The following is a 25698-nucleotide window of genomic DNA, read 5'->3' on the forward strand; positions in this document are numbered from 1 at the left end:
ACTGTGGTTTCGGTTTACAACATACATTTTCAGAAAGCAGCAAATATAGGCCTATACACATATATTTTATTTTTTAACGATTTTCTTTCAATAACTAGAAATTATTGTCAAAATACTTCATTTAACAACCCAGCATCTGGGAAAGTGTAAAGTTAAAAACTAGTCCGGTCATGGTGTCCATGCTTTATTTTATTAAGTCTAAGAAATCGGTAGACCTTCGTTTCTATGGCAATCTCACAGTCACGTCATTATTGCGGTTGACAATGTCCTGTACAAAATACACGCAAAGTGTATGATACAGTATGTGATTTAAATCTGTACATCATAACACATCCGATTATATTATTAAATATTAAAATACGGATGTGATATGATATGTAGGCTATCTTTGTAAGGTGTCGTGCATTGTGTTTACATTTTCTCAATCATTCCAAGATTCAAAGATTCAAAAAAGCTTTATTGGCATGATAAAAAAATGTTTTACATTGCCAAAGCAGGAAGATTAAATATAAACATTATGTATACAATAAAATAGGCGGTAAATCATTCCTTATCGCCTATGTAGTGTACTACACGTCATTCACCAGGAAGGACACAAGCACTTCCGGTTTCATTTTTATTTGATTGTTTTAAATACCTATGGTCTTGAATCGCACATAAATAAATCGATCTGTAAAATATTTACATTTTTGGTTTGGTTAGAATTGTTCTCTTTGTTGTATTTTGTTCAAACGGTTGTGTAGTGTTAAAAATCTGAAACAGGAAGTGCTTCTGGACCATCAGGATGCTTAGGGTTGTTAAGAGCATTTGACTGGACAATTTGAGGAAATATAGATATTTGTTTCTAGATTCTTGAGCGCACATGCAAGACTATCATAATTGAATGCTTGTCTCCTAAATGGGAATTTTGTGACCAGTGTATTGATATCCGGGTAAACATAATTTTACTAAATAGGAAAAAACTTGAATATAAACCATAAACCGTATCTACCTTGCATTCCCATTAACAGACAATTAAGAGCTTTAAATATCTTACAGATGGAAATACTGGACGGGGGTCACAAAGAGTTGAACCAGTGAATGATACCCAGTCTCACAATTATATTTTGCTAGATCATGTTGAGAGTCTTCTGTGTCCGAGGGAAGACATCATCCATGGTCTGGCCCAGACTTTACATCGGCAACATGTAAGTTGTTTACAAAAAACCTGATCCATGTGTAACTTGGATGTAAAATACGTCAATGAATCCTTGTTAATAATTTGCCCAAGGACCCTTCTAAGTGTATTCATGATTTCAAACGGTTTCAAAGAAGTTTTGAGGAATGCGTCGGTGACATTCTGCAGATGTACGTCAGCTTGTGGTGCCTTCTCAAAAAGGCACAAAATGCTCATGTGATTGTTTCCATTGTTTGCCTCCATTATGATAAAAGTGACCTTTTCATTGTTATATTGCTAACTGTCAACTTAGGTACGCCTGACTGTGTCCAAACAATAGAAGTCAGTGGGTACCAATAAACCAATGTGGCTTACCAACATTCTTCAATATATCTTCTTTTGTGGTCTGCAGAAGAAACAAACTCATTCTGGTTTGAATAATAACTCCATCCTTACAGCCGTACAGCTAGAAATAAATCAATTCACCCATGTCCTGAACTGCGCTCACAGCTCTAAGCGTGGCGGTGAGATCTATGATGGCACTGGCATCACATTTGTAGCACGAGGGCACTAGAAACACTCGAAGATTAAGATGCCCAATCAACATCGCCTGACTACGCCACCCTGAATCCCTCTCAGGGAGAGTTAAGTTAAATTATGGACACAAATTCACTGTGTGCCTTATAAACAGAAGGAATAGAGACAAGTTTCTCAAAAATAGTACAAAATTCACAATTTATTGACAAACATCTTATAAAAAAAGGACACGCCCTATTAAAAGGCCTAAATGGATCTCCTTTTTGTTTTATTTTTCTCCAGTGCTGTGTGATTCTACGACAGACTGCCTTTGTTTGTTCATTCATTAAAGACTGTTAATTATCATTTCTGCCTTTGGATTCCTCTTAATCGTGTGACAGAATAATCCAACCACACATGGATCCAGCAGAGGAAATGCCCGTCCGGGCGGCGATCGAGATCCAGGGAGCTATGCTTGGTAGACATGACGAGGAGTTGGCCGCCGCTCTTCAGGCCGTTGGGAGTCTCTCTGCTCAGGTGTCTGATCTGTCGGCCCGGTTACGTCTTTTACACCAGGAGCCTGCCACTTCTCACAGCCGCCAGCTGCTTCCTGAGCCGCGAATTAACAATCCCTCCTGTTATGCCGGTGAGCCTACGGAGTGCAGAGCTTTTCTCATACAATGTGAGGTTGTCTTCTCTCTTCAGCCCCAGACGTATGCAGAGGATCGTGCTCGAGTTGCTTATGTTCTCTCTCTCCTCACGGGACGAGCACGCGAGTGGGGTACCTCGGTTTGGGAGGCGAAGTCTGCTTGCTGTAGCGGATACACACTTTTCAAGGAGGAGATGGTCAAGGTCTTTGATAGGTCTGTCTTCGGCAGTGAGGCCTCACGTCTTCTAACTGTTCTACGTCAAGGCAGGAGATCGGTAGCTGACTTCGCTATAGAGTTTCGGACTCTAGCTACTACAAGTGAGTGGAATGAGCCTGCACTAACAGCTCGCTTTCTAGAGGGGTTGAATTTAGACCTTAAGGAGGAGATCTACGCGCGGGGGTCGCCTGCTCGGCTCGATCAGCTCATCGATCTGGCCATCCGTCTGGACAAGTGCTTCGAGCAGAGGCGTCGCGTTCGTCCTCCCTATTCCACACCACGTGAGACCCTTCCTTCTGTAACTACTCCCGGCCAGAACCTGTCTGAGGCCGAGCCCATGCAGCTGGGGGGCGTGCGCATCTCTTCGGAGGAACGACAGCGGCGAATTCTTAACCGTCTCTGCCTTTACTGTGGTACGGCTGGTCACTTTGCTTCATCCTGCAGTTTAAAAGCCAGAGCTCGCTAGTAGACGGAGGAATACTGGTGAGCGCTTCTGTAATCTCCTCATCACCCAGGTCTCGAACCACAATCTCTGCTGTTCTACGATGGGCTGGTCTCTCTGTTACTGGACTTGCTCTCATTGACTCTGGTGCGGAGGGCAATTTTATCGATGAGAGGTGGGCACGTGAACACAAGATTCCCATTGTTGATTTAAAGGATGTTACCTCTGTCGTTGCTCTGGATGGCAGAGAGCTCACTTCAGTTCGTCGCATCACCAGTCCGGTTAGTCTCACTGTTTCCGGCAATCATCAAGAGACAGTTTCTTTTTTTGTTTTTCAATCTCCCTTTACCCCCATTGTTTTAGGTCATCCCTGGCTTATCCAGCATAATCCTCAGATTGACTGGGTTAAGCGGTCTATTTATTCATGGAAGTTATCGTGTCATGTAAATTGTCTGGTTTCCGCTATTTCTCCTGTGCCTTCTGTTTCTCTGTTTCAGGAAGAGGATGATGATTTGTCTGGAGTCCCGGAGGAGTACCATGATATGCGGGCGGTTTTCAGTCGATCGCGGGCGGTGTCCTTACCGCCTCACCGTCCATAGGACTGTTCCATCGAGCTCCTCCCTGGCACCACACCTCCCCACGGTAGACTGTACTCTCTTTCGGCACCCGAACGAGAAGCGCTGGAGAGATATCTCACAGAGTCTCTCAACGCGGGTCTTATTGCTCCCTCTTCGTCCCCCGCCGGCGCTGGGTTTTTCTTTGTAAAAAAGAAAGATGGGTCGTTGCGCCCTTGTATCGACTATCGTGGGCTGAACGACATAACAGTCAAGAACCGTTATCCCTTGCCTCTTATGTCGTAGGCTTTCGAGATCCTACAGGGCGCAAAGATTTTTACTAGGTTAGACTTGCGCAACGCTTACCATTTGGTGCGCATCAAGGAGGGAGACGTGTGGAAGACAGCGTTCAACACGCCTGTCGGTCACTTTGAATATCGGGTTCTGCCTTTCGGGTTAGTCAACGCCCCCGCTGTTTTTCAAACATTAATAAACGATGTCTTAAGGGACATGCTAAACGTTTTCGTGTTCATCTACTTGGATGACAATTTTTTCTCCATCTCTCCAAGTGCACGTTCAACATGTTCACCGTGTCCTGCAGCGCTTATTGGAGAATCGCTTATTCGTTAAAGCTTAGAAATGCGTCTTTCACACCCAATCAGTAACCTTTCTCGGTTCGGTTGTTTCTACGGAGGGGATTAGTATGGACCCTGAGAAGGTTCGAGCGGTTCTAGATAGGGCTGTCCCTGATTCTAGAGTTGCGCTTCAGAGGTTTCTGGGGTTTGCAAATTTTTACCGGCGCTTTATTCGGAACTTTGGCCAGGTTGCCGCCCCCCTTACTGCACTCACCTCGTCCAAGACCAGGTTTGCTTGGTCAGAAGCTGCTCAGGATGCGTTTGACCGTCTAAAGAGGCTCTTTACCTCTGCGCCCATCCTGACCACTCCTGATCCTAAACGGCAGTTTATAGTTGAGGTTGACGCCTCCGATGCTGGGGTAGGAGCTATCTTGTCGCAACGCTCCCAGGATGATAAGGTCCACCCGTGCGCGTTTTATTCCCATCGTCTTTCGACTGCGGAGCGCAACTACGACGTGGGTAACCGTGAACTCTTGGCGATCCGTCTGGCGCTTGGTGAGTGGCGACACTGGCTTGAAGGAGCCGGTGTACCATTTATTGTCTGGACGGATCACCGCAATTTGGAGTACATTCGCTCTGCTAAACGCCTTAACGCTCGTCAGGCTCGTTGGGCATTATTTTTCGATCGTTTTGACTTTTCCATTTCTTTTAGACCTGGTTCCAAGAACCAAAAGCCTGACGCTCTTTCTCGGCAATTCGATCTCTCGGCGGGGTCCTCGACCGACGAGGTGATTTTACCTCAGCACTGTGTGGTCGGGGCAGCCGTCTGGGGGGTGGAACAAACGGTTAAGCGTGCTCTTTCGAACACCAAGAGACTACCTCGCGCTCCTGAGGGAGTTTTGTTTGTACCTGTGACTGCTCGTACTACGGTTCTTCGCTGGGGTCATTCCTCTAAATTAGTCGCTCACCCTGGTGTAAGAGGTACGCTAGCGGCTATTCGTCAGAGATTTTGGTGGCCCACTCGCGAGCGCGATATTCGGCGTTTTGTTGCGGCTTGTCCTATCTGCGCTCAGACCAAGTCTAGTAACTGTCCTCCGGCGGGCCTTCTCAGACCTTTGCCCGTTCCTTCACGTCCCTGGTCTCATATTGCGTTGGATTTTATTACCGGGCTCCCTCCCTCGGCTGGGAATACGGTCGTTCTCACCGTCGTTGACCGTTTTTCCAAGGCTGCACACTTTATTCCGCTTCCCAAGTTACCGTCCGCTCGGGAGACCGCCCAGATTATGGGGGATCATGTCTTCAAGATCCATGGCCTCCCTATAGACATCGTGTCGGACAGAGGTCCTCAATTCACTTCTGTGTTCTGGAGGGAGGTCTGTCGCCAGATAGGGGCTTCCCCCAGTCTGTCGTCAGGATTCCATCCACAGACCAATGGGCAGGCCGAAAGGACTAATCAGATTCTGGGTCGCATGTTGCGTAGTCTTTCCTCTCAGAACCCGGCTTCTTGGTGCGATCAGTTGGCCTGGGCTGAATATGCCCATAATTCTTTCCCATCGTCCGCTACAGGGTTATCCCAATTTGAGGGTTGCCTTGGTTACAAGCCGCCTATTTTTTCCGTGCAAGAAGCTCAGGTCTCTGTTCCGTCCGTCGAAGTCTTTATGCAAAGATGCAAGCGTACCTGGAGGAGGGTTAGATCTGCCTTATGTCAAACTAGGGAACGTACTCGTCGAGCCGCCAATCGCCGCAGAGTTCGATCCCCTAGATATGTTTGCGGACAGAGAGTGTGGTTATCCACTCGCAATTTGCCTATTCAGGAGACTTCGCGCAAGCTCATGCCTCGTTTTATTGGACCCTTTTCTATTGTTAAGATCATCAGTCCAGTCGCTGTTAAACTCAGACTGGCCGGTCAGTTGCGGCGTGTTCATCCAGTTTTTCACGTTTCTTGCATTAAACCCGTTGTTCATGCGCCTGCCCGTCCCTCCGCTCCCCCTCCTCCCATTGACGAGGGGGCCTCTATTTACAGAGTCCGTAGACTCCTCGACGTTCGTCCTAGGGGGCGTGGTCACTAGTTTTTGGTGGACTGGGAGGGGTACGGTCCTGAGGAGAGGCGGTGGATCCCTGCCTGGGATGTCCTGGACCGCTCGCTTATTGATGACTTCTACCGGTCCCGTCAGGCTCCTTCCCCGAGCGCCTAGGGGCGCTCGTTGCGGGAGGGGTCCTGTCATGAGTCAGGTTTCTCTTCCCTTTCTCTTATTCACACACTACTTTTTAGCTGTCTAGTATCTCACTTTCTCGCTCTCTTTCTTCATGCACCTGTTCATCATTGCAATCAGCGATTGCGCTGATTTACTTGATCACCTGTTTTCACTTCACCCTTAAGTGCCTTCCCTTTTTCTTGTGTTTGCTCTGCTAGATTCCTTGTCGGATTATTGCTTCGCGTCATACGTAACTACTGCTTCAGCCGTCTTGTCTGTGATATGTTGTGTAAGAAACTCACCTAACCCTGCCTTGTCTTGTTTGGAACTGTCTGACGCCAGGTATCCTCTGTCTCTGGCTGTATCTGCTGTTGAACCCCGCGGTTCTCCCTGTCTGTGACGCCTGTGCTGTACCGCTTGACAGCTTTGTTCCATATCCGCCGAGACGGGAGTCGGATCTCCTTTTTGTTTTATTTTTCTCCAGTGCTGTGTGATTCTACGACAGACTGCCTTTGTTTGTTCATTCATTAAAGACTGTTAATTATCATCTCTGCTTTTGGATTCATCTTTATCGTGTGACAGCATGAGTGTCTAAAGGCAACTATGTGATTTTTCTGACTAATAAACTCGGCTCATATATAATAACATCAAATATGTCTTAAACATGCTTTATCATTAATCCATCTGTTTCTTATGAGAAATACCATCCACTATTACTATGTTGAAAACCGAGGGAGAAATAAACAGCCACAGTGATGGGTAACCTTTCAGATTTGCTATTCCAAATATCTTTTCTGTTATAAAAATGTCAGTATGGTTATGAATGCGGTGCATTATTCTTCACTGTATTGTATTGCTGAAATGTTTTCTTATTTTTAGGAAACCCAGTATCCACACAGACATCCTCCGCTGTCCATCATGATCCAGGTGATGTACTGATCAGTAAGTATTGGAGAGGACTCATAGTTCTCTTGTCCCGTCTTTTTTTGTATGGGAGGAGGTGTACAGCATATGAAATAAATATTTGTTCTGATTTGATAGGATAGTCTTTTTTAACCTCAGGGCTCAGGTGTCTCGCACGTGAAGAGTTCTGATGTAAGTATAGTGGGAAGCACGAGGAAAGGAAAACCATGTTGGTATTCGATTGCATGCTTGCTCTCTAATGAGTCTCACTAATTATTTCTTATATAGGAAATGCCTTCATGAAACTGATCCCTGAAGCAGCTCAACAACACGTATTTAGTTTGAAGGACTAAAAGCTTAAATTAACAGGTGTTACTGTTTTCTGTTATGACAGAGATAAATGAGTAAATTGATGTTAAAACAGGACATGCTGTGACGGTAAGAGGTGGAGGTGGACATTGATGAGTTCAACAAAACTGCAATCATGGCTTCAGTCTGGCCAGAGATGTGCGTATCAGGAGGAGAATGTTCTTGGTTCCTTACAGCTACACATATAACCTGTGTTATTTTGGTGGTATATTTTCTGAAGTGGTACTTGTTGTGAAAAGTTCAAGAACCTCTGTGTTATTATATTGTCTATGTTTAAATGTGGTTTGTTTTATTGGGCAGAGACATTTACATTGATGGTGTGTATGTTGTTTCTACATGTAAGCATACACAAGGCCACATTGTTTACCACTCTCCAATGAGTGTATACAGTTTTAAAGTATATATGTGTTCACGGAGATGTACACCTGCATAATAAGATATTGTGTTGCAACATACTCAATAAAGCATGTTTAATTTTGTAATTTATGTTTTATTGTAATTGAATATTTAAATAAGTAAAATGTTGTGTAATCCAGGACAATCCTTGTGTTTGACCTTTTTCCACCCTTTGAAAATCTGACAGTGATCTTGTGACTACAAAAGGCATACCATATGATTACCATTTTTATTTTAAATTCTTTATATTATAATAACAATTAAAAAGAGTAATTTAAATAATAAAAATGAACTGCTCATTAAGCATCACTTAGAAACTAAATTGAATTGAAAATATCTGAGTAGAATGGGTTTCGGCTGTGGTTGCACGTTTTTAAACTATAAGCAATTAGATGTTTGTTCCTGAAACTGCAGCATCCAGTCCGGTAGGTGGCGCAAACATCATTGGTGCGCTCTGGCAGTGCAGCCCATTAGCGCGCGCTTCCGCCTGGAGCCTGTAGTTGAATTACTGCGGCTGTTGCTTCTGAGGAGAAACTCAAACCGTTTGGTTGTTACTGTGGATTATGCGCTCGGCTTTTATATCATATTCAAGACTCGATGTGCTGCTCTGGTGAGTAAATGATGTCTGACAAACACTTCTGAGTTTCTAACGAATTGACTTCGGATTCATTTCGTACGTCAGTGTAATCGGACAGACGTGCAAATCAAGTGACGCGGACACGTTTCGGGAAACCTAAAAGATTCCTGTTTACGCTGTTTACAGTGAGAAATAATACATATATAACAGACGACTGCTATTGAAATAGCATCCCGTTTAACTCGCGCGCTGTTGAATCTCCGCTCCTACAATGTCAGTAACGTCTCCAGTCTTGTTGTTATACTATAAAGCTTGGTTTTTATAAAGAAAAGATGTTATTTTAGTAATCTATTAAAAACAATAACTTTATATGAATTGTACAAGTATTGCTAGGTCTGCTGTCTTGCCATTGGCTGTTGTTTTGCATAATTAATTCACGTACGTCTTTGCAGGGCTTTTGTGCTGTTTTGTGGATGTTTTTATTTGTCGTTTAGAAATAGAATCACGTGTCAAGTTCCCTTTTTTGCTAATGTGTATAATACGTCATTCTGTTATGAAGTTCATGTTATTTATATGTAGTCGCCGTTGATGAGACTGTGGGTTCTTCCCGTCAGATTGATGACGTTGGCCGGTGATCTTCGGAGGGCTTCGGGTGAAGCTCTCTCGGGTGCTGATCGTGTGTCCGCTGAATGCGCTGCTCAAAGCATAAAGCTTCAGAGGACAGACGATCAGCCTCCTAATAGACTATAAAGGGGGACAATCTTGCGTAGTCCTCCCGGCGTTGAGCGCGCCCATCTCGGATCACCCCTCGGGTTCACTCCCGTGTTCGAGATGTATCGCGCCTCACACTGTTAACTCTGTGAAAGACAGAAACACACTGACACAACTCTTGACATCTGAAGGGTCTTTGCTTCATGAGTGTTTGCATATCGATGTGTGAAGCTTCTGTGACGACATTAAGCAAAGAACAGCAAGGTAATCGACATGACGTGTGCGCGTGCACAATCACTGGTTTATTACAGACGCGCGCGAACCTGACCCCTAGTGAACTTCCGGTTTGTGTTTGACTTGTGACTGTCTAATCATTTCACTATTTACATTCAGATTAACATTATTATTGGATTGAATAAACGATTTGTTGAAAGTGTCCTGCATTTTGGTCGCATTCAAAGACTTTTATTACTTTTGGGAACAGTGGTTTAAAGTTACATTCAGACAACAGACATCCATACGTCATTGCTTTTAATACACCACGTCGAGAAAATATCATTCTGTACAACAGTTTTTTTCTGGTTCTGGAATCTGATCGGTGTAATAAGTGTTCGTGCTTGACAACATGTGATTTGAAATGATAGAACAGTGAAAGTTTATAATAAAATCATTGAAAAGAATTAAAATGAGTCAATAAGCTTCTTTTAACAGTCATTTCATCACACTTTCCTTAACAACTTAGGTATTACTGAAATCATTCCATTATTAAATAACTTTAGAAAGTGATCGTATGAATGTAAATAGTCAAGTGTTGCTGTTTCAGTCAAATACCTTTGAGGAGAAAGTATCTGTTTAATGTCAATAATGTTTTTGTCAGACTGGAGTTTTGTGTGTTTTCTTTACAGGGATTTTACTGAAATTATTCACATGGTTCTTTTACATTGAGACTCACTGTGTTCATGTCATCGAGCCTAAAATCCAACACTTGAAATAAAAGGCCGGCCTTTAGTATACCAACACAGAGACTGAAAGAGTCAAGATCCGAACTTTACAGAATATCCTTTTTTGTTAAATCTGGACATTTTGGCATGAGAAAGCTGCTCATGAACAGTGTGGTTGACCAAGTAACTCGCAGTTGTCTGGATTTGTGTGGTTGCGGTAACATAAATCTTTGTTTGTCAATCATGCTCGTATATCCTTTTAAAGTGGTTTTTGTTGAGTGTTTAATCCATGTGACAAGCAGGAGTGTGGATTTATTTCACTCTTTCTTCAGTCATGGAACCTCGGGGCTTCTGGAAATGATCTCATCTCTGGATTATACGTCATGTTGTACAGTCACATCACAAGCTGACACCAGGTCTGGTCTCCAAAACGAGAGCTTGAATCAGAGATGATACCAAGCGTGGAGGAGCAGACCCCTCCGTGTTTTTTCCCCCTACATGTTCCGTGGAGGAAAACCAGATGCAAATACATTTAGCTTAACTTCTTTTTTGTTTTGCGTATGAAAGATGATAATAAAGGTCTGGAGTGAAATGAGCATAAGAAAGGGTTTCGATCTTTGGGCGCAAACATTCCCATTAACAAGAGCTGATAATAACAGTCATGGTTTTACTCCATTAAACCGTAACATCGAGAGAAACATGTCTCAGGGATCTTCAGTGTGATTGTCAATGTGTGTTTATCCCTTTGCCCGCCGATTTGGCACGTTACACCACGGACAGCAGGAATCAACTGTTACGGCGGACTCTTCAAACGTGAAAGGACGGTGGTTTCAAATCTTGTTCCTACAACATTCTGTCCGTCAACAGAGAACTTCTCTACATCAACATCACCGCAGACGTCGGCCAGCCAGAGCATTTGCTCCTTTAGCCGTGTGTGTGCGATAGTCCAGAGACAGTTTGTATTAAAACACATGAAGGGTTGCCTTTCAGATTCTGCGCTACTGTGGCCTGCACCTTATTTTAAAAGCTCTCTGAAGTTCAGTCACAGGTGCAGGTATTGTGTATTCATCTAAGAATGTTATTAAACCTCTTCAGATTTGGAAACTATTAAGGCGATTATTTGAATGTGACCTGCGGTTTGCTCAACCGGTCTGAATTCAGCTCCGTTTGTTTAAGGTCTGGTAGGCTCGGGCCGGATGCTCCAGTTGTGTGTAAACTTTGACTTGTGAGAATTAAGTTTAAATTTACATACTGCTGAATTTGTTTGCGTTCCACCACGAAACTCAATCAATTTATTCATATGTCATTTATTGGTTTTAATCTGTGTTTACTTATTGTCTCTCTCACCAGTAATTAAGTGGGTAAACAAAAAGGCATAAATCTCTGCAATATATGTTTTAATTTGACAATATGTGTTTTATTTCACTATGTGTTGTTGTTTACTGTGTATTGCACTTCTGATGGAACATGTATATTTCTATGAGATTCAAAAACTATCCTGGTGATAACCAGATGAAGCCAGATTGGTTATGAAAACTCAGTGAATCCTGATTGGCTGGAACAAAGGTTGGAGTCAGATTCTGTGATGATAGATGAACTTTGAGCATCTCACTTTGTTGGCTCGAGCGAATAAAGTTTGACCATTTGACACCAGGAAGAATTGTCTGCAAGATTTTTCTTTGGCATTGAAAAGACCATTTCTTCCAAAACACGTCATTGTATAACACCCTCTCTTAAGATTGTCTTTCTTTAAGTCAGACCACACAAGATAAACCTTGAGCACATTAATATTGCCGAGCTTTCCTTTCCTAAGTAAATTCTCTTTGGGTGACAAAAAAAGTAAGGCCAGTCATTTGGAAAGTGAATGCCACTGTTATTTTCACAAATTTTTTTATTTGTAATTAAATAATGCCGTTAACAAGATATTAAACATAACAAATGTTTACATCAAATCCACAGCACAGAACAACCGCATGTTCAAAAGTTAATATACACGTGATTTGGCATCACTATGTGTGTCTTTTGCAGGTGTCTAGGAGTTTGTCTTCAGTGTGAAGAGATGAATCTTAACATCATACAGTCAGTGGTGAACAAGGGTTGAATATGCAGATGTTGAACAAGCAAAGATTGTAAAGGATCAGTGGACAGTTTATTGCTCCGGTCAAGCCAATGCATTCAGTGCAGCGGTATATTTATTTAAATAATAAAAAACAACAATACACTCTCTTCCCCACTTCCTGTTTCAGGAGGCAAAAAGGGATTCAAACATTTTTAGCTCATGGTTGAACATTGCATAGCAGTGCAATACTGTCACAGACACCCTGGACCTTTTTGTAACAACCGACTGCATGAAGTCTTAATACCTTTACATAATAAAGGTAAACATGGAATTTATTTGAATTGTCTCTCTCGCCGTTAAAAGTGTGAACATCGTTTATTAGATAAAACTTTGTAAAAAAGTATATTTGTTTAAGGAAAATATTGACAACATAAAACTCAAAATAAGGGGAAAACTTGCCTGCTATAGTCACCAATGTAATGCATTTTATGGACACAAGATGGTGCTGTTTCTCCATAATGTAGAACTTCACAAGTCGGGTTTCTCATATTAAAGATATAAAGAATATTGTCTTTAGTTCACAACACACAAACCAGTATATAGATTACAAGATTATATCATAACAAGGTTGACAAATAACAGCAAAAATACTTTAAAGAGCAACCCAGAAGCTGGAAAAGTGTAAAGTAAATGATAACAGTCTGGTCTTGACTTCACTGATTTATTTCTTTAACATAAGATGTGGAAAGCGGAAGACCAATCACAATCCGGTTTACAGAGAGGTGCAAGTAAAAGACCAATCAGACGTTAGTAAACTACATTACAGTCACTTCATTTCTGCCGCTTGGCAATGTATGCCTACGGTGTTACTGTCGTGTGATTTATATCTGCACATAATACTACACACAGAATATTGTCATTTTTAATAAACACAACCACTTCTACCCCAAAACCTACAAGTATTGAAAGATATGCCGCTGGAGACTTCCCATTGGCTGAGAGTTTGCATAGTTAATGAGGTAGGTCTGTGTATGGCTTATATGCTGTTTTGAGTATGTTTTTGACGGTCTTTTATATCTAAAGTTGTGTTTCTATGTCCGTTTTGTGTCATGTGTTATCCTGAGAAGTGATTCGTGGGTCGGATTGAGCCTTACGAAGGAATCGCGTCTTCTTAAAATACATACCGTTTTGAAAACCGCTGTTTCTGTGAGTTAACTCAAAAGAAGTAACGTTGCTCTTGTCCGGTGAGCGCGTGCAGGATTTCTACTTAAGACCGCGGAGAACGACACAGAGCAAATGTAAGTTATTGTTTCTAATAATACATATTTTAATGCTGATAACATGCTGCGCTGCATCCATATGTTGACATGATTTGTTTATATTGTTGTGTAAGTATGATGACGTGTCACACAATAGTCCTACATTACGAGCAAAACATTATCACTGTTTAAAAAATAACAGATCTTTATTACGAAATAAGTTTAAGCAAATGAATTGTAAATCGTCTGAAGGATGTAAGTGATCTTGTTTAAATGCGCAGTTATTGAAAGATATCGACTCTTGTCTCCTTAAACGGACTTTTTCATGCTGCTAGTGAATGTTTGAGCAGTTTAATCACGTGATCAATAACTTCAACATTTGTCTCTTAGTTTTCATGAGCGTTTCCATAAACGGACGATTAATGTTCTGACTTTAAAGCTTCACATGTTTTACAGGTTGAAATTTATCAATGGCCTTTTTTCTACTCCTCCCCGTCGAAGTCAATGTGAGGACGTCGATAGGGTGGCAGGAGAGATGCAGTTTCTTCTTCATAAACAGATAAAACCACTCGAAAGAGGCGTAGCAGATGAAGTCTGGCCTAGACTTTACATCGGCGACATGTAAGCTGAATTTTTGTTATTATGGTACTGAATTGCGGGCCCAGAAATGTAAAACACGAGAGTCAGAAAATGCATTGATAAAAGTACCTGTAAATAATCGTTACTGTATCTCCTTGAACACTAGAAATACAAATTCTGTCATCATAACATCAGCCTTGTGTCATACATGATCTTCAGTTAAACACAAAAGTTATTTTGAGAAATGTATTTACATTTAGTCATTTAGCAGACGCTTCAAGTGTATTATGTCCAAAGCGACTTACAAAGAGATCAGGGAGCAATAAGCAATATGTGCTAATATAAAGTTACTAGTTTCAACAAACACTAGACCCCTACCGTTTGAGAGAAAGATAGAGGGTTAGTGTATATATTTAATTTGTTTTGTTTGTCTGTCCAATATTCACAGAAGACATGGGTTTTAAGTAGTTTTTTTGAAGGTTCTGAGAGATGTGGTTGACCAGAAAAAGTTAGGAAGAAATGGGGTTCTTAAAGGGGTGTAATAATGTAGAGGGAAGTGAAAGTATGCCGGTGTGGATCCAGTGATAGTCCTGTAGGCAAGCATCAGTGACTTTAATCTGATACAGCTTCAAGTGAAATGCAGTTGCTCACAGGAGCAGCTCGGTTTAACTTTAGGTCTCTGTGTGTAGCTTTAAGACATACAGACACTTCAAAACACATATCTTCATGAAGCAGACTGTGCTAAAAATAGCTTGTGTTATAGCTTGCATTTGCTTACTACTGCAATAATAACTCACTGTTGCATTTCATCCTTTTAGGAAAGTAGCGGAAAATTATGGTGTTCTGCAAAGGAGAGGATTCACTCATGTCCTAAACTGTACTGACAGTGTTGACACCAAGCCCAACATCAAGAGGGGCATGAGATACATGGGCATAAGAACAATAGATTTAGACTCATTCAACATAAGGGAATACTTTAAAACTGCAGCAGAGTTTATTCATTCAGCACTCGAAGAAGACGGTAAGCTGTTTTCATTCATAGACCTCCGTACTATTGTTAAAGATTTGTCTTCTTGCAAAGTGTATTTCCAACTAGAATTAAACACATCTGAACCAGCCGATTTCTTATTGATATTCTTTTGTCTTCAGGAAAAGTCCTGGTTCACTGTCATGCGGGAGTGAGTCGTGCACCAACAATAGTTCTGGCTTATCTCATGCTGAAACACAACTTGCACCTGGTGGAAGCCATCAACACAGTGAAGAGGAAAAGAGGCATCTATCCCAACCGAGGCTTCCTCAGACAACTGATCTACCTTCAGAAGGAATTGCATGGCTGGATATAATGGTACACGTATTAGTCTCAAGCCGTCATAGTACAGACAACACCTTGATGCCTGTACCATGATGGTTCCATTTTTAAATGTTATGAAATGTCTTGTGCCTGTCAAAGTCATCAGTTAGCATCCAAAAAATATATATGAATATATGGTAATATAGTTTTAGCATAATTATAGCATGTTTTAACTTAATCCTAGTGATTTAGCTGGTTCTATGCTTAGTTAGAGTCTATAGATGGTTTTAAAGCGACGTCATAAAAAAATGTACTCTGCGTGTGTGCATTTGTGACTGACCTTAACTTTCCGTACAAATCCACAAACAATAGAGTGCCTGTAGATTATTTTTCTGATAGTAAGCACAGGGTTCTCAAGTTTGATCAAAATCTTGGAGTGAGATAACATGCGGTTAGGGGAGTGCTCTCTTCCCCTCTCTCCTGTGTGCTCTCTTCCCCTCTCTCCCGTGTGCTCTCTTCCACCGTCTCCCGTGTGCTCTCTTCCCCTCTCTCCTGTGTGCTCTCTTCCCCTCTCTCCTGTGTGCTCTCTTCCACTCTCTCCTGTGTGCTCTCTTCCACCGTCTCCCGTGTGCTCTCTTCCCCTCTCTCCTGTGTGCTCTCTTCCCCTCTCTCCTGTGTGCTCTCCCGTGTGCTCTCTTCCACAGTCTCCCGTGTGCTCTCTTCCACAGTCTCCCGTGTGCTCTCTTCCACAGTCTCCCGTGTGCTCTCTTCCTCAGTCTCCCGTGTGCTCTCTTCCCCTCTCTCCCGTGTGCTCTCTTCCCCTCTCTCCCGTGTGCTCTCTTCCCCTCTCTCCCGTGTGCTCTCTTCCCCTCTCTCCTGTGTGCTCTCTTCCACAGTCTCCCGTGTGCTCTCTTCCCCTCTCTCCCGTGTGCTCTCTTCCCCTCTCTCCCGTGTGCTCTCTTCTCCTCTCTCCTGTGTGCTCTCTTCCACAGTCTCCCGTGTGCTCTCTTCCCCTCTCTCCCGTGTGCTCTCTTCCCCTCTCTCCCGTGTGCTCTCTTCCACAGTCTCCTGTGTGCTCCCTTCCCCTCTCTCCTGTGTGCTCTCTTCCCCACTCTCATGTGTGCTCTCTTCCACAGTCTCCCGTGTGCTCTCTTCCACCGTCTCCCGTGTGCTCTCTTCCCCTCTCTCCCGTGTGCTCTCTTCCCCTCTCTCCCATGTGCTCTCTTCCCCTCTCTCCCGTGTGCTCTCTTCCCCTCTCTCCCGTGTGCTCTCTTCCACCGTCTCCTGTGTGCTCTCTTCCCCTCTCTCCCGTGTGCTCTCTTCCCCTCTCTCCAGTGTGCTCTCTTCCCCTCTCTCCTGTGTGCTCTCTTCCCCTCTCTCATGTGTGCTCTCTTCCCCTCTCTCCCGTGTGCTCTCTTCCCCTCTCTCCAGTGTGCTCTCTTCCCCTCTCTCCCGTGTGCTCTCTTCCCCTCTCTCCCGTGTGCTCTCTTCCCCTCTCTCCCGTGTGCTCTCTTCCCCTCTCTCCCGTGTGCTCTCTTCCCCTCTCTCCAGTGTGCTCTCTTCCCCTCTCTCCTGTGTGCTCTCTTCCCCTCTCTCATGTGTGCTCTCTTCCCCTCTCTCCCGTGCGCTCTCTTCCACAGACTCCCGTGCGCTCTCTTCCACAGACTCCCGTGTGCTCTCTTCCCCTCTCTCCCGTGTGCTCTCTTCCCCTCTCTCCAGTGTGCTCTCTTCCCCTCTCTCCCGTGCGCTCTCTTCCCCTCTCTCCCGTGCGCTCTCTTCCCCTCTCTCATGTGCGCTCTCTTCCCCTCTCTCCCGTGTGCTCTCTTCCCCTCTCTCATGTGTGCTCTCTTCCCCTCTCTCCCGTGTGCTCTCTTCCCCTCTCTCCCGTGTGCTCTCTTCCCCTCTCTCCCGTGTGCTCTCTTCCCCTCTCTCATGTGTGCTCTCTTCCCCTCTCTCCCGTGTGCTCTCTTCCCCTCTCTCCCGTGTGCTCTCTTCCCCTCTCTCCCGTGTGCTCTCTTCCCCTCTCTCCCGTGTGCTCTCTTCCCCTCTCTCCCGTGTGCTCTCTTCCCCTCTCTCCCGTGTGCTCTCTTCCCCTCTCTCCCGTGTGCTCTCTTCCCCTCTCTCCCGTGTGCTCTCTTCCCCTCTCTCCCGTGTGCTCTCTTCCCCTCTCTCCCGTGTGCTCTCTTCCCCTCTCTCCCGTGTGCTCTCTTCCCCTCTCTCATGTGTGCTCTCTTCCACAGTCTCCCGTGTGCTCTCTTCCCCTCTCTCCCGTGTGCTCTCTTCCCCTCTCTCCCGTGTGCTCTCTTCCCCTCTCTCATGTGTGCTCTCTTCCACAGTCTCCCGTGTGCTTTCTTCCCCTCTCTCCTGTGTGCTCTCTTCTACTCTCTCCAGTGTGCTCTCTTCCCCTCTCTCCTGTGTGCTCTCCTGTGTGAGACGGTGGAAGAGAGCACACAGGAGACGGTAGAAGAGAGCACACAGGAGACGGTGGAAGAGGGCACACGGGAGAGAGGGGAAGAGATTACACGGGAGAGAGGGGAAGAGAGCACACGGGAGACGGGGGAAGAGAGCACACGGGAGACGGTGGAAGAGAGCACACGGGAGACGGTGGAAGAGAGCACACGGGAGACGGTGGAAGAGAGCACACGGGAGACGGTGGAAGAGAGCACACGGGAGACGTGGAAGAGAGCACACGGGAGACGGTGGAAGAGAGCACACGGGAGACGGTGGAAGAGAGCACACGGGAGACGGTGGAAGAGAGCACACGGGAGACGGTGGAAGAGAGCACACGGGAGACGGTGGAAGAGAGCACACGGGAGACGGTGGAAGAGAGCACACGGGAGACGGTGGAAGAGAGCACACGGGAGACGGTGGAAGAGAGCACACGGGAGACGGTGGAAGAGAGCACACGGGAGACGGTGGAAGAGAGCACACGGGAGACGGTGGAAGAGAGCACACGGGAGACGGTGGAAGAGAGCACACGGGAGACTGTGGAAGAGAGCACACGGGAGACTGTGGAAGAGAGCACACGGGAGACGGTGGAAGAGAGCACACGGGAGACGGTGGAAGAGAGCACACGGGAGACGGTGGAAGAGAGCACACGGGAGACGGTGGAAGAGAGCACACGGGAGACGGTGGAAGAGAGCACACGGGAGACGGTGGAAGAGAGCACACGGGAGACGGTGGAAGAGAGCACACGGGAGACGGTGGAAGAGAGCACACGGGAGACGGTGGAAGAGAGCACACGGGAGACGGTGGAAGAGAGCACACGGGAGACGGTGGAAGAGAGCACACGGGAGAGAGGGGAAGAGAGCACACGGGAGAGAGGGGAAGAGAGCACACGGGAGACTGTGGAAGAGAGCACACGGGAGAGAGGGGAAGAGAGCACACGGGAGAGAGGGGAAGAGAGCACACGGGAGAGAGGGGAAGTGAATCTAAATTTCAACTTTTTTTCGATAATTATTTCCATTCACACTCCACAGAATTCATCAGCGTTGGTTTGGTTCCGATCGTGCAAAAATCCAGGGACTAGTTCATTTTTTTTTTTTTTCATAAAATGCAAATTAGCGGGAAAATTTGCATACCGGAAATGAAATCGGAGATATACGTTTTTTAAGTTTTGAGCCAATGATTACAATGATATAAAACACTTGGGTGTGCGCCAAACGGTTTAGGAGTAAAGGGTGCAAACGCGCTTTTCCTCGCTGTAGCGCCACCTATGGGCCGATTTGGCTGGGTCCATGTGTCTGAGTAGCCATCAAGACTACTACCATCTGACCGAGTCTCAGCTCTGTCGGCCTTACGGTTTGGGCTGCACGATCAGTTTTACACCAAATACGGCGGAAAAATAATAATAAAACCTACAAATACAATAGGTTTCTAGCCCTACGGGCTCGAACCCTAATAAAGAATAAAATACCTTTTTAGGGTGCTTACCCTTTGGTTCCCAGAATGCTAAAATATTTTTTATCTATTTCCCTGACATCTTTGAAAAATACAAATAGAATGGCAATGATTAATTTATGTTTTGACAGGATATAAAATATTACCCAGAGCACTCTGCTTTACATGTAGCATTATTAATGTAACTAGAAAGACTATTCCGTCAACTTCCGTGTGTTCGTACATCTATGTTGCCTAATAACAAACGCAATCTGGCCGAGATACGTGCTGGCGGCAGGAAAATTCACTTTGTGTGCCTGCGTCTCATATACAACGTTATATATAATGCTTGCAGGACAACTTGGTTGGCATTGCGTGAGAAATACACGGTGTGTGCATGTGAACTGGTTGAATTGCGTGTGTCTCATGGCTAATGCGTGAGACTTGAGAACCCTGTAAGCAAAGGAAAACAAAGAAGAACCGTTCCTTGGCTAAACAGGTCTCACCAATATTTTGAATTTACACTGCGATACCTAACTCATCCTTTAGATGTCAATGTCCCATACGTTTTCTTTAAATGCGACAGTTACACGACCCATTCAACAATTTGTTTACATTAAAATAATTATATAAAACGATATAAATATAAGTAAAAAAAATATTTATAGTTATATTACTAACCACCAGTCAGACCAGTCAATAAACCAGTCAATTTACAATGCCCTCAATTTGGTTGTGACTTATTTTGTTTCCTGAATTGTTGTAGTGCTTTATGATTTGCTATTTTGTTTTTAGATCTGTTATTGTGTTTTCTGATTTGTCATTTTGGGATTTTTATTTTGCTTTTAGATTTGTTTTTAGTTTTGCAATTTGTTGTTTCGTTTCGCACTTTCGGGCCACCGTAGTTTAAAGATAAATTACCCTTTTCACAGTTTTGAGTACACCCCATTAAGATTGTACTGTTCAGGAATACACTTTGTTAAAAGCAGCTAAATCGTCTTTGTTATTATTAGACCCTATCCCCACTAACCTACTAAAAGAGTCTTTACCTTCATATTCTCCCTGATTATTAACACTGTATGATGTTACCTGCACAATCAATGACATTTTTAAGTTTTGCAACTGTATCAAGCACAGAAATACTACGTCACACGTCCAACTCACTTTTAATATGTTAAGCATGAGAAGACAGTACGTTCAACAGTTTTAAGAATTCAGAATGCATGACATAATAATAACTCAATTTTTTAAGGGAGAAGGTAATTTTTTTTTAATTAAAACCAAGAATTAATCTTGATTGATCCCTTTTAATCACACAAAATAAGAAAGAAGATATGGCGCCTTGGTAGGTAACATTTTTGTTACAGTAGCATACACATCAGATCAGCAGACACCTCAACATATGATGCTCATTCTGAAATCTGAATACAGATAAATACATCATTACAACAGTATCCATCCACATTTACCTTAAAGATTTCTATACATCATCATTCATTCTGCCTAAAATAAACAAACACTGCACAAATAACATCCAAAGTTCCAACATCAAGTCTCAGGCGTTGCAGAGTGTTTACTGTTTTCAAACTAAGGATGTGTATGGACGCTTTCTTGTGTGAATTCTCCTGTGCAAGCCAAGGCTTGATTTCTGTGCGAATGTCTTTCCACACTTAAGATGTGTGTGTGAGTAGTTCTGTGAATCTCAAGATTTCTTTTACGCACAAAACTCTTTTCGCACTGTATACACGTGTATGGGTGTTCTCCAGTGTGTAACCTCACGTGCACATCGAGATGTATTTTCTGTGTGAAACTCTTTTCACAATGTGGACACGTGTATGGGCGCTCTCCAGTGTGAGTTCTTATGTGTTTTACAAACGTGCTTTTATGTCCGAAACTCCTTTCGCATTGTGGACATGTGTATGGACGCTCTCCAGTGTGTGTCCTCATATGGAAGCAGAGATTGATTTTTTGCGCAAAGCTCCTTCCACACTGGGGACATGTGTATGGACGCTCTCCAGTGTGAGTTCTTATGTGTTTCACGAGAGTGCTTTTATGTACAAAACTCCTTTTACACTGGGGACATGTGTATGGCTGTTCTCCAGTGTGAATTCTCATGTGCATCTCAAGACTTCTTTTCTCGGCAAAACTCGTTCCACATTGAAGACACGTGAATGGACGCTCTCCAGTGTGAACTCTCACGTGCCTTTCAAGATTGTGTTTCTTTGGGAAAATCCTTTCACACTGAGGGCAGGTGTAACATTTCGCTTTTCTTTGACTTCTTTTTGGAGTCTTTTTCATCTCTGTGCTACTAGGTGTTTCTTCCATTTTGTTTGTAATTATGAGGTTTCTGGTACTGATTCTAATCCTTTGCTTAGTTCATCGCCTTAATCTTTCGCGAAAATATCTGAAATGAGAAAAATGTATAACCAAATTAACAAAACATTTAATTAAGGATACACGTGTCACTAGCTAGTAGCTAAGCACATCATAGTCTCATGAATGGGTGGCTGCATGTCAGAAATACTGCAATACACAGAACACAAGGCAAACAATATAGATTGCTCACAAATATCCCAAAGCTGTATAATTGTATTTGGTCTGTTGAACACAAAAGAAAATATTTTGTAGAATGTGGAAACCAAACAGTTCTGGGTCGCCATTGACCAACATAGTAGTTGTTCACTAAGGCCGTAGTAATTCAGCAGAACAGAGAAATGTGTTTATTACAATTTATTTACATGAAACAGGAGGAAAGAACAGTTAGATTATGACCCTCTGATGACATTTGCATCAACATTAAGTACATATAACAGCAACGCGATGTAAAACTTAAAAAATATTATTAACTGAGCTAAACGTCCACTTTAAAGAATAAAACAATAAGTTGACAAAAGTGCTTGGATTGTTGAAAATATGCGGGAGGAAAGAAATCTGTTTGGTTAAGTAGCGGAAACGGCACGTGATTGTTATGCTTTTCGTCTTCCGTCAGCTCGCGTTCTGATTGGGTGTCGATTCGTGTCACGTGATTCATTGGGGCTCCGCTACACAACAGTATTTCTGATCGTTAATATTCAATATGTTTGATCGGTGAAAACATCACGTGTAACAAACCTCACACCACAGAGAAAACGTGTTAACCAAAAAAGTTATATTTTGGTTTCATCTGACCATATGACATTCTCCCGATCCTCTTCTGGATCATCCAAATGCTCTCTAGCAAACTTCAGACAGGCCCGGACATGTACTGGCTTAAGCAAGGGGACACATTTGGCACTGCAGGATTTGAGTCCCTGGCGGCAAAGTGTGTTACTGATGGTAGCCTTTATTACTTTGGTCCCAGGTCTCTGCAGGTCATTCACTAGGTCCCCCGTGTGGTTCTAGGACTTTTGCTCACCGTTCTTGTGATCATTTTGACCCCACAGGGTGAGTTCTTGAGTGGAGCTCCAGATCGAGGGAGATTATCAGGGTAGTTTGGAGTCTGACTGTTTGAGGATGTGGACAGATGTCTTTTATACTGATAACGAGTTCAAACAGGTGCCATTAATACAGGTAACAATGGAGGACAGAGGAGCCTCTTAAAGAAGAAGTTACAGGTCTGTGAGAGCCAGAAATCTTGCTCTTTTGTAGGTGACCAAATACTTCTGTTCCATCATAATTTGCAAATAAATTCTTTAAAAATCACACAATGTGATTTTCTGGATACCTTTCTCTCATTCTGTCTCTCATTGAAGTGTACCTAAGAAGAAAATTACAGCCCTCTCTCATCTTTTAAATTGGGAGAACTTGTACAATTGGTGGCCGATTATTTTGCCCCACTGTATATGAGATTTGCTTTTATCCATATTGTTATCATCGTAACTATTTTGTGTCAGGTGAAATTGCTTTATAATAGTCTAAATTAATAACTGTTCTTATCATAATTAAGGCAATTACTTGTATCAGTTGTTTAACTCATTTTATTTTTGGTATGTCTATCAGACATCACATTCTTAATTTGAACTCATAAAAAAATCCATCGTAAATATATCACTATAGAAACGATAGTTCTTAATATTTGCACCATCATTTAGGCCTGTTTTAAGCCCAATTTCTTTCAATCCAATTCCTCTTTTTAAGGCGCACATTTTATTACATAAAAGTAATTATTGTGATATGTTATAAATATAACACCATGACATTGGTGATAAATACATTTTCTGAGCATATTTATTTAAGGTTTTAACTGCAAATCTCACATACTTGCGTGTGACATTTATTTTACAAATCTGCATGGATGCTATCAAACTACAAGCTCATTCATGATCTGTCAGTTTATTTCACCATATGTGTTGTGCATATCACACTGCATTATTGTATTTTTTTATAATTTAAATAAAAATATATTATTTAATTTGGTTTAAGAAAATAAACAGCAAATAACTCGGTGCATACGCATTTGTGTAACCCTAAACTGTATACGTTTCATGTGTAAGTGATCTGGTTTAAATGCTCAAGCCATAGTTAGTTATTGTATGATAGCCAACTCCCTTGGCTTAAAATAACCTCGTCCTGTGTTGGCATCCATAACATGACTTTCCCTCATGCAGACTATGAATGCTATAAATTTACATCTTAACTCAATGTCAAGTTAATGTTATCGGTACTTCGTCAGGCGGATCACAACATTGTTGTCGTGCCCGTAACTTTAATCAACTGCGCATTTCCATCAACGAACATTGAATAAATGTGCGGACATTCAGAGCTTAAAATGTCTTCCAGGTCGAAATATTCCGAGTGGCGAGGCGGCAGCTCACGTTCAGCTCAACCTGAAGTCGACTTCACGTCTCCCGGTTTGGCGGTGATGGAGGTTGAGCGTCTTTTCTTCTCGGGGAAAGCGATCAACAGTGCCGCAGATGAAGTCTGGCCCAAACTTTACATCGGCGACATGTAAGCAGCCTACATGAACCTGTTTAAAAGTTTATTTACCTGCATCCTATTAATTATGAAAGAAAATAAATTAAAGAGTATTGATATCAACTACATTTTATTATTGATCACAGAGATGTCATTATTGCTTGCAGATACTGTAAAGTTTCAAATGCAGTACATGATTTTGAACACAAGAGGGAGCTGTTTCATAACGTTGTGAGATCAGATCGTTTATTTATGGTTTCTTAGGCAATAATGATCTACACATAAGAATACTTTTGGTGAACCGAATTACAAAAAATGGTTTAACACAAAGGTCCTCAATCGTAAAGCTTGCATTTGCTCAAAAATGTAACGATAACAGAGTTTTGCATTGCCTCCATTTAGGAATATCGCTGAAAATCTTGCAGAACTGCGAAATCATCACTTCACCCATATCCTGAACTGTGCTCAAAGCTCCAGACGTGGCGGTGAGATCTATGATGGCATGGGCATCACATATCTGGGCATAGATGCACATGATACACATACGTTTGACATGAGCGCCCATTTTAAAACTGCAGCAGAGTGTATACATACAGCACTAAAGGGAGGAGGTAAGCCGTTTGCATTCATACCTGCTAAAGATTTGCGTTCCTGCAAAGTGTAATCCAGACTAGAATATATCTGAACCGGTTTTGTTCTTAGTTGAAAATTAAAGGTGTGTAGAGAAAGATCTTAGTTGAACTCTACATGAAGAACTAAACAGATTTGTCTTAGCTTGTTAAACTTCTGAACATTTAGTTCTGCATCTTTGCCTCACTGGACTATATATGCATATTTTCTTACCACAGGGAAAATCCTGGTTCACTGTCACGTTGGAGTGAGTCGATCAGCAACAATAGTTTTGGCTTATCTGATGCTCAAGCAGAACATGACACTGGTGGAATCGATCAACACTGTAAAAGAGGGAAGAGGCATCATACCTAACAGAGGCTTCCTCAGACAACTTATTGATCTTCACATCAAGTTGTATGGCTATAGAAACAAATAAGACTAAAGCCAATCACTAAACTGAAAATGAAGTTTTTGCAGTAAAGTCCAGAGCAGTTGTTTGTGGCTCATTAAGATAAAGTTGGTGTAATTATGCAAAACAGTGTGTTGTAATTTTTTGGGGTGTGAATGTATGAGCCACAGAAATAGGCTACAAAGATCTTTTTACAGTGGTAACAGCACAGATATTAACATTTGGCGGTTCAAATACCCATGTGAGGTCTCTCTTCAAATCTGTAAAGCATTTGTTTTATTTTTAGTGCATTATTTTTTCATTGTCACATCCATGACATTACATATTCCTCATAAATGGACAAACGAAACTTAAAATAAAGTAGGCAAGGCAAGGCAAGGCAAGTTTATTTGTATAGCACATTTCATACACAATGGCAATTCAAAGTGCTTTACATAGAAGAAATTAAAAATATCCATTTGATAAAACAGTTAAGAAATAAGAAAAACAAAAGTAACCAGTTAAGAATAAAAAATA

The 25698-nt window shown here is 42.7% G+C and overlaps 1 protein-coding gene across 1 annotated transcript; it reads left to right on the forward strand.

The window, feature by feature from the left end:
* Positions 1–13077: 13077 nt before the first annotated feature.
* On the forward strand, positions 13078–25305 carry LOC306900958 (dual specificity protein phosphatase 26-like). Its single transcript, XM_079468352.1, has 8 exons — positions 13078–13279; positions 13388–13558; positions 13976–14140; positions 14917–15119; positions 15248–15443; positions 24027–24194; positions 24564–24772; positions 25010–25305. The coding sequence occupies exons 6-8, from the start codon at positions 24109–24111 to the stop codon at positions 25207–25209; spliced, it is 495 nt and encodes a 164-aa protein (XP_079324478.1). The 5' UTR covers positions 13078–13279; positions 13388–13558; positions 13976–14140; positions 14917–15119; positions 15248–15443; positions 24027–24108; the 3' UTR covers positions 25210–25305.
* The last annotated feature ends 393 nt before the right edge of the window (positions 25306–25698 follow it).

The sequence above is a fragment of the Barbatula barbatula genome, assembly GCF_947034865.1.
Source record: "Barbatula barbatula genome assembly, chromosome: 11".
Taxonomy (NCBI): domain Eukaryota; kingdom Metazoa; phylum Chordata; class Actinopteri; order Cypriniformes; family Nemacheilidae; genus Barbatula; species Barbatula barbatula.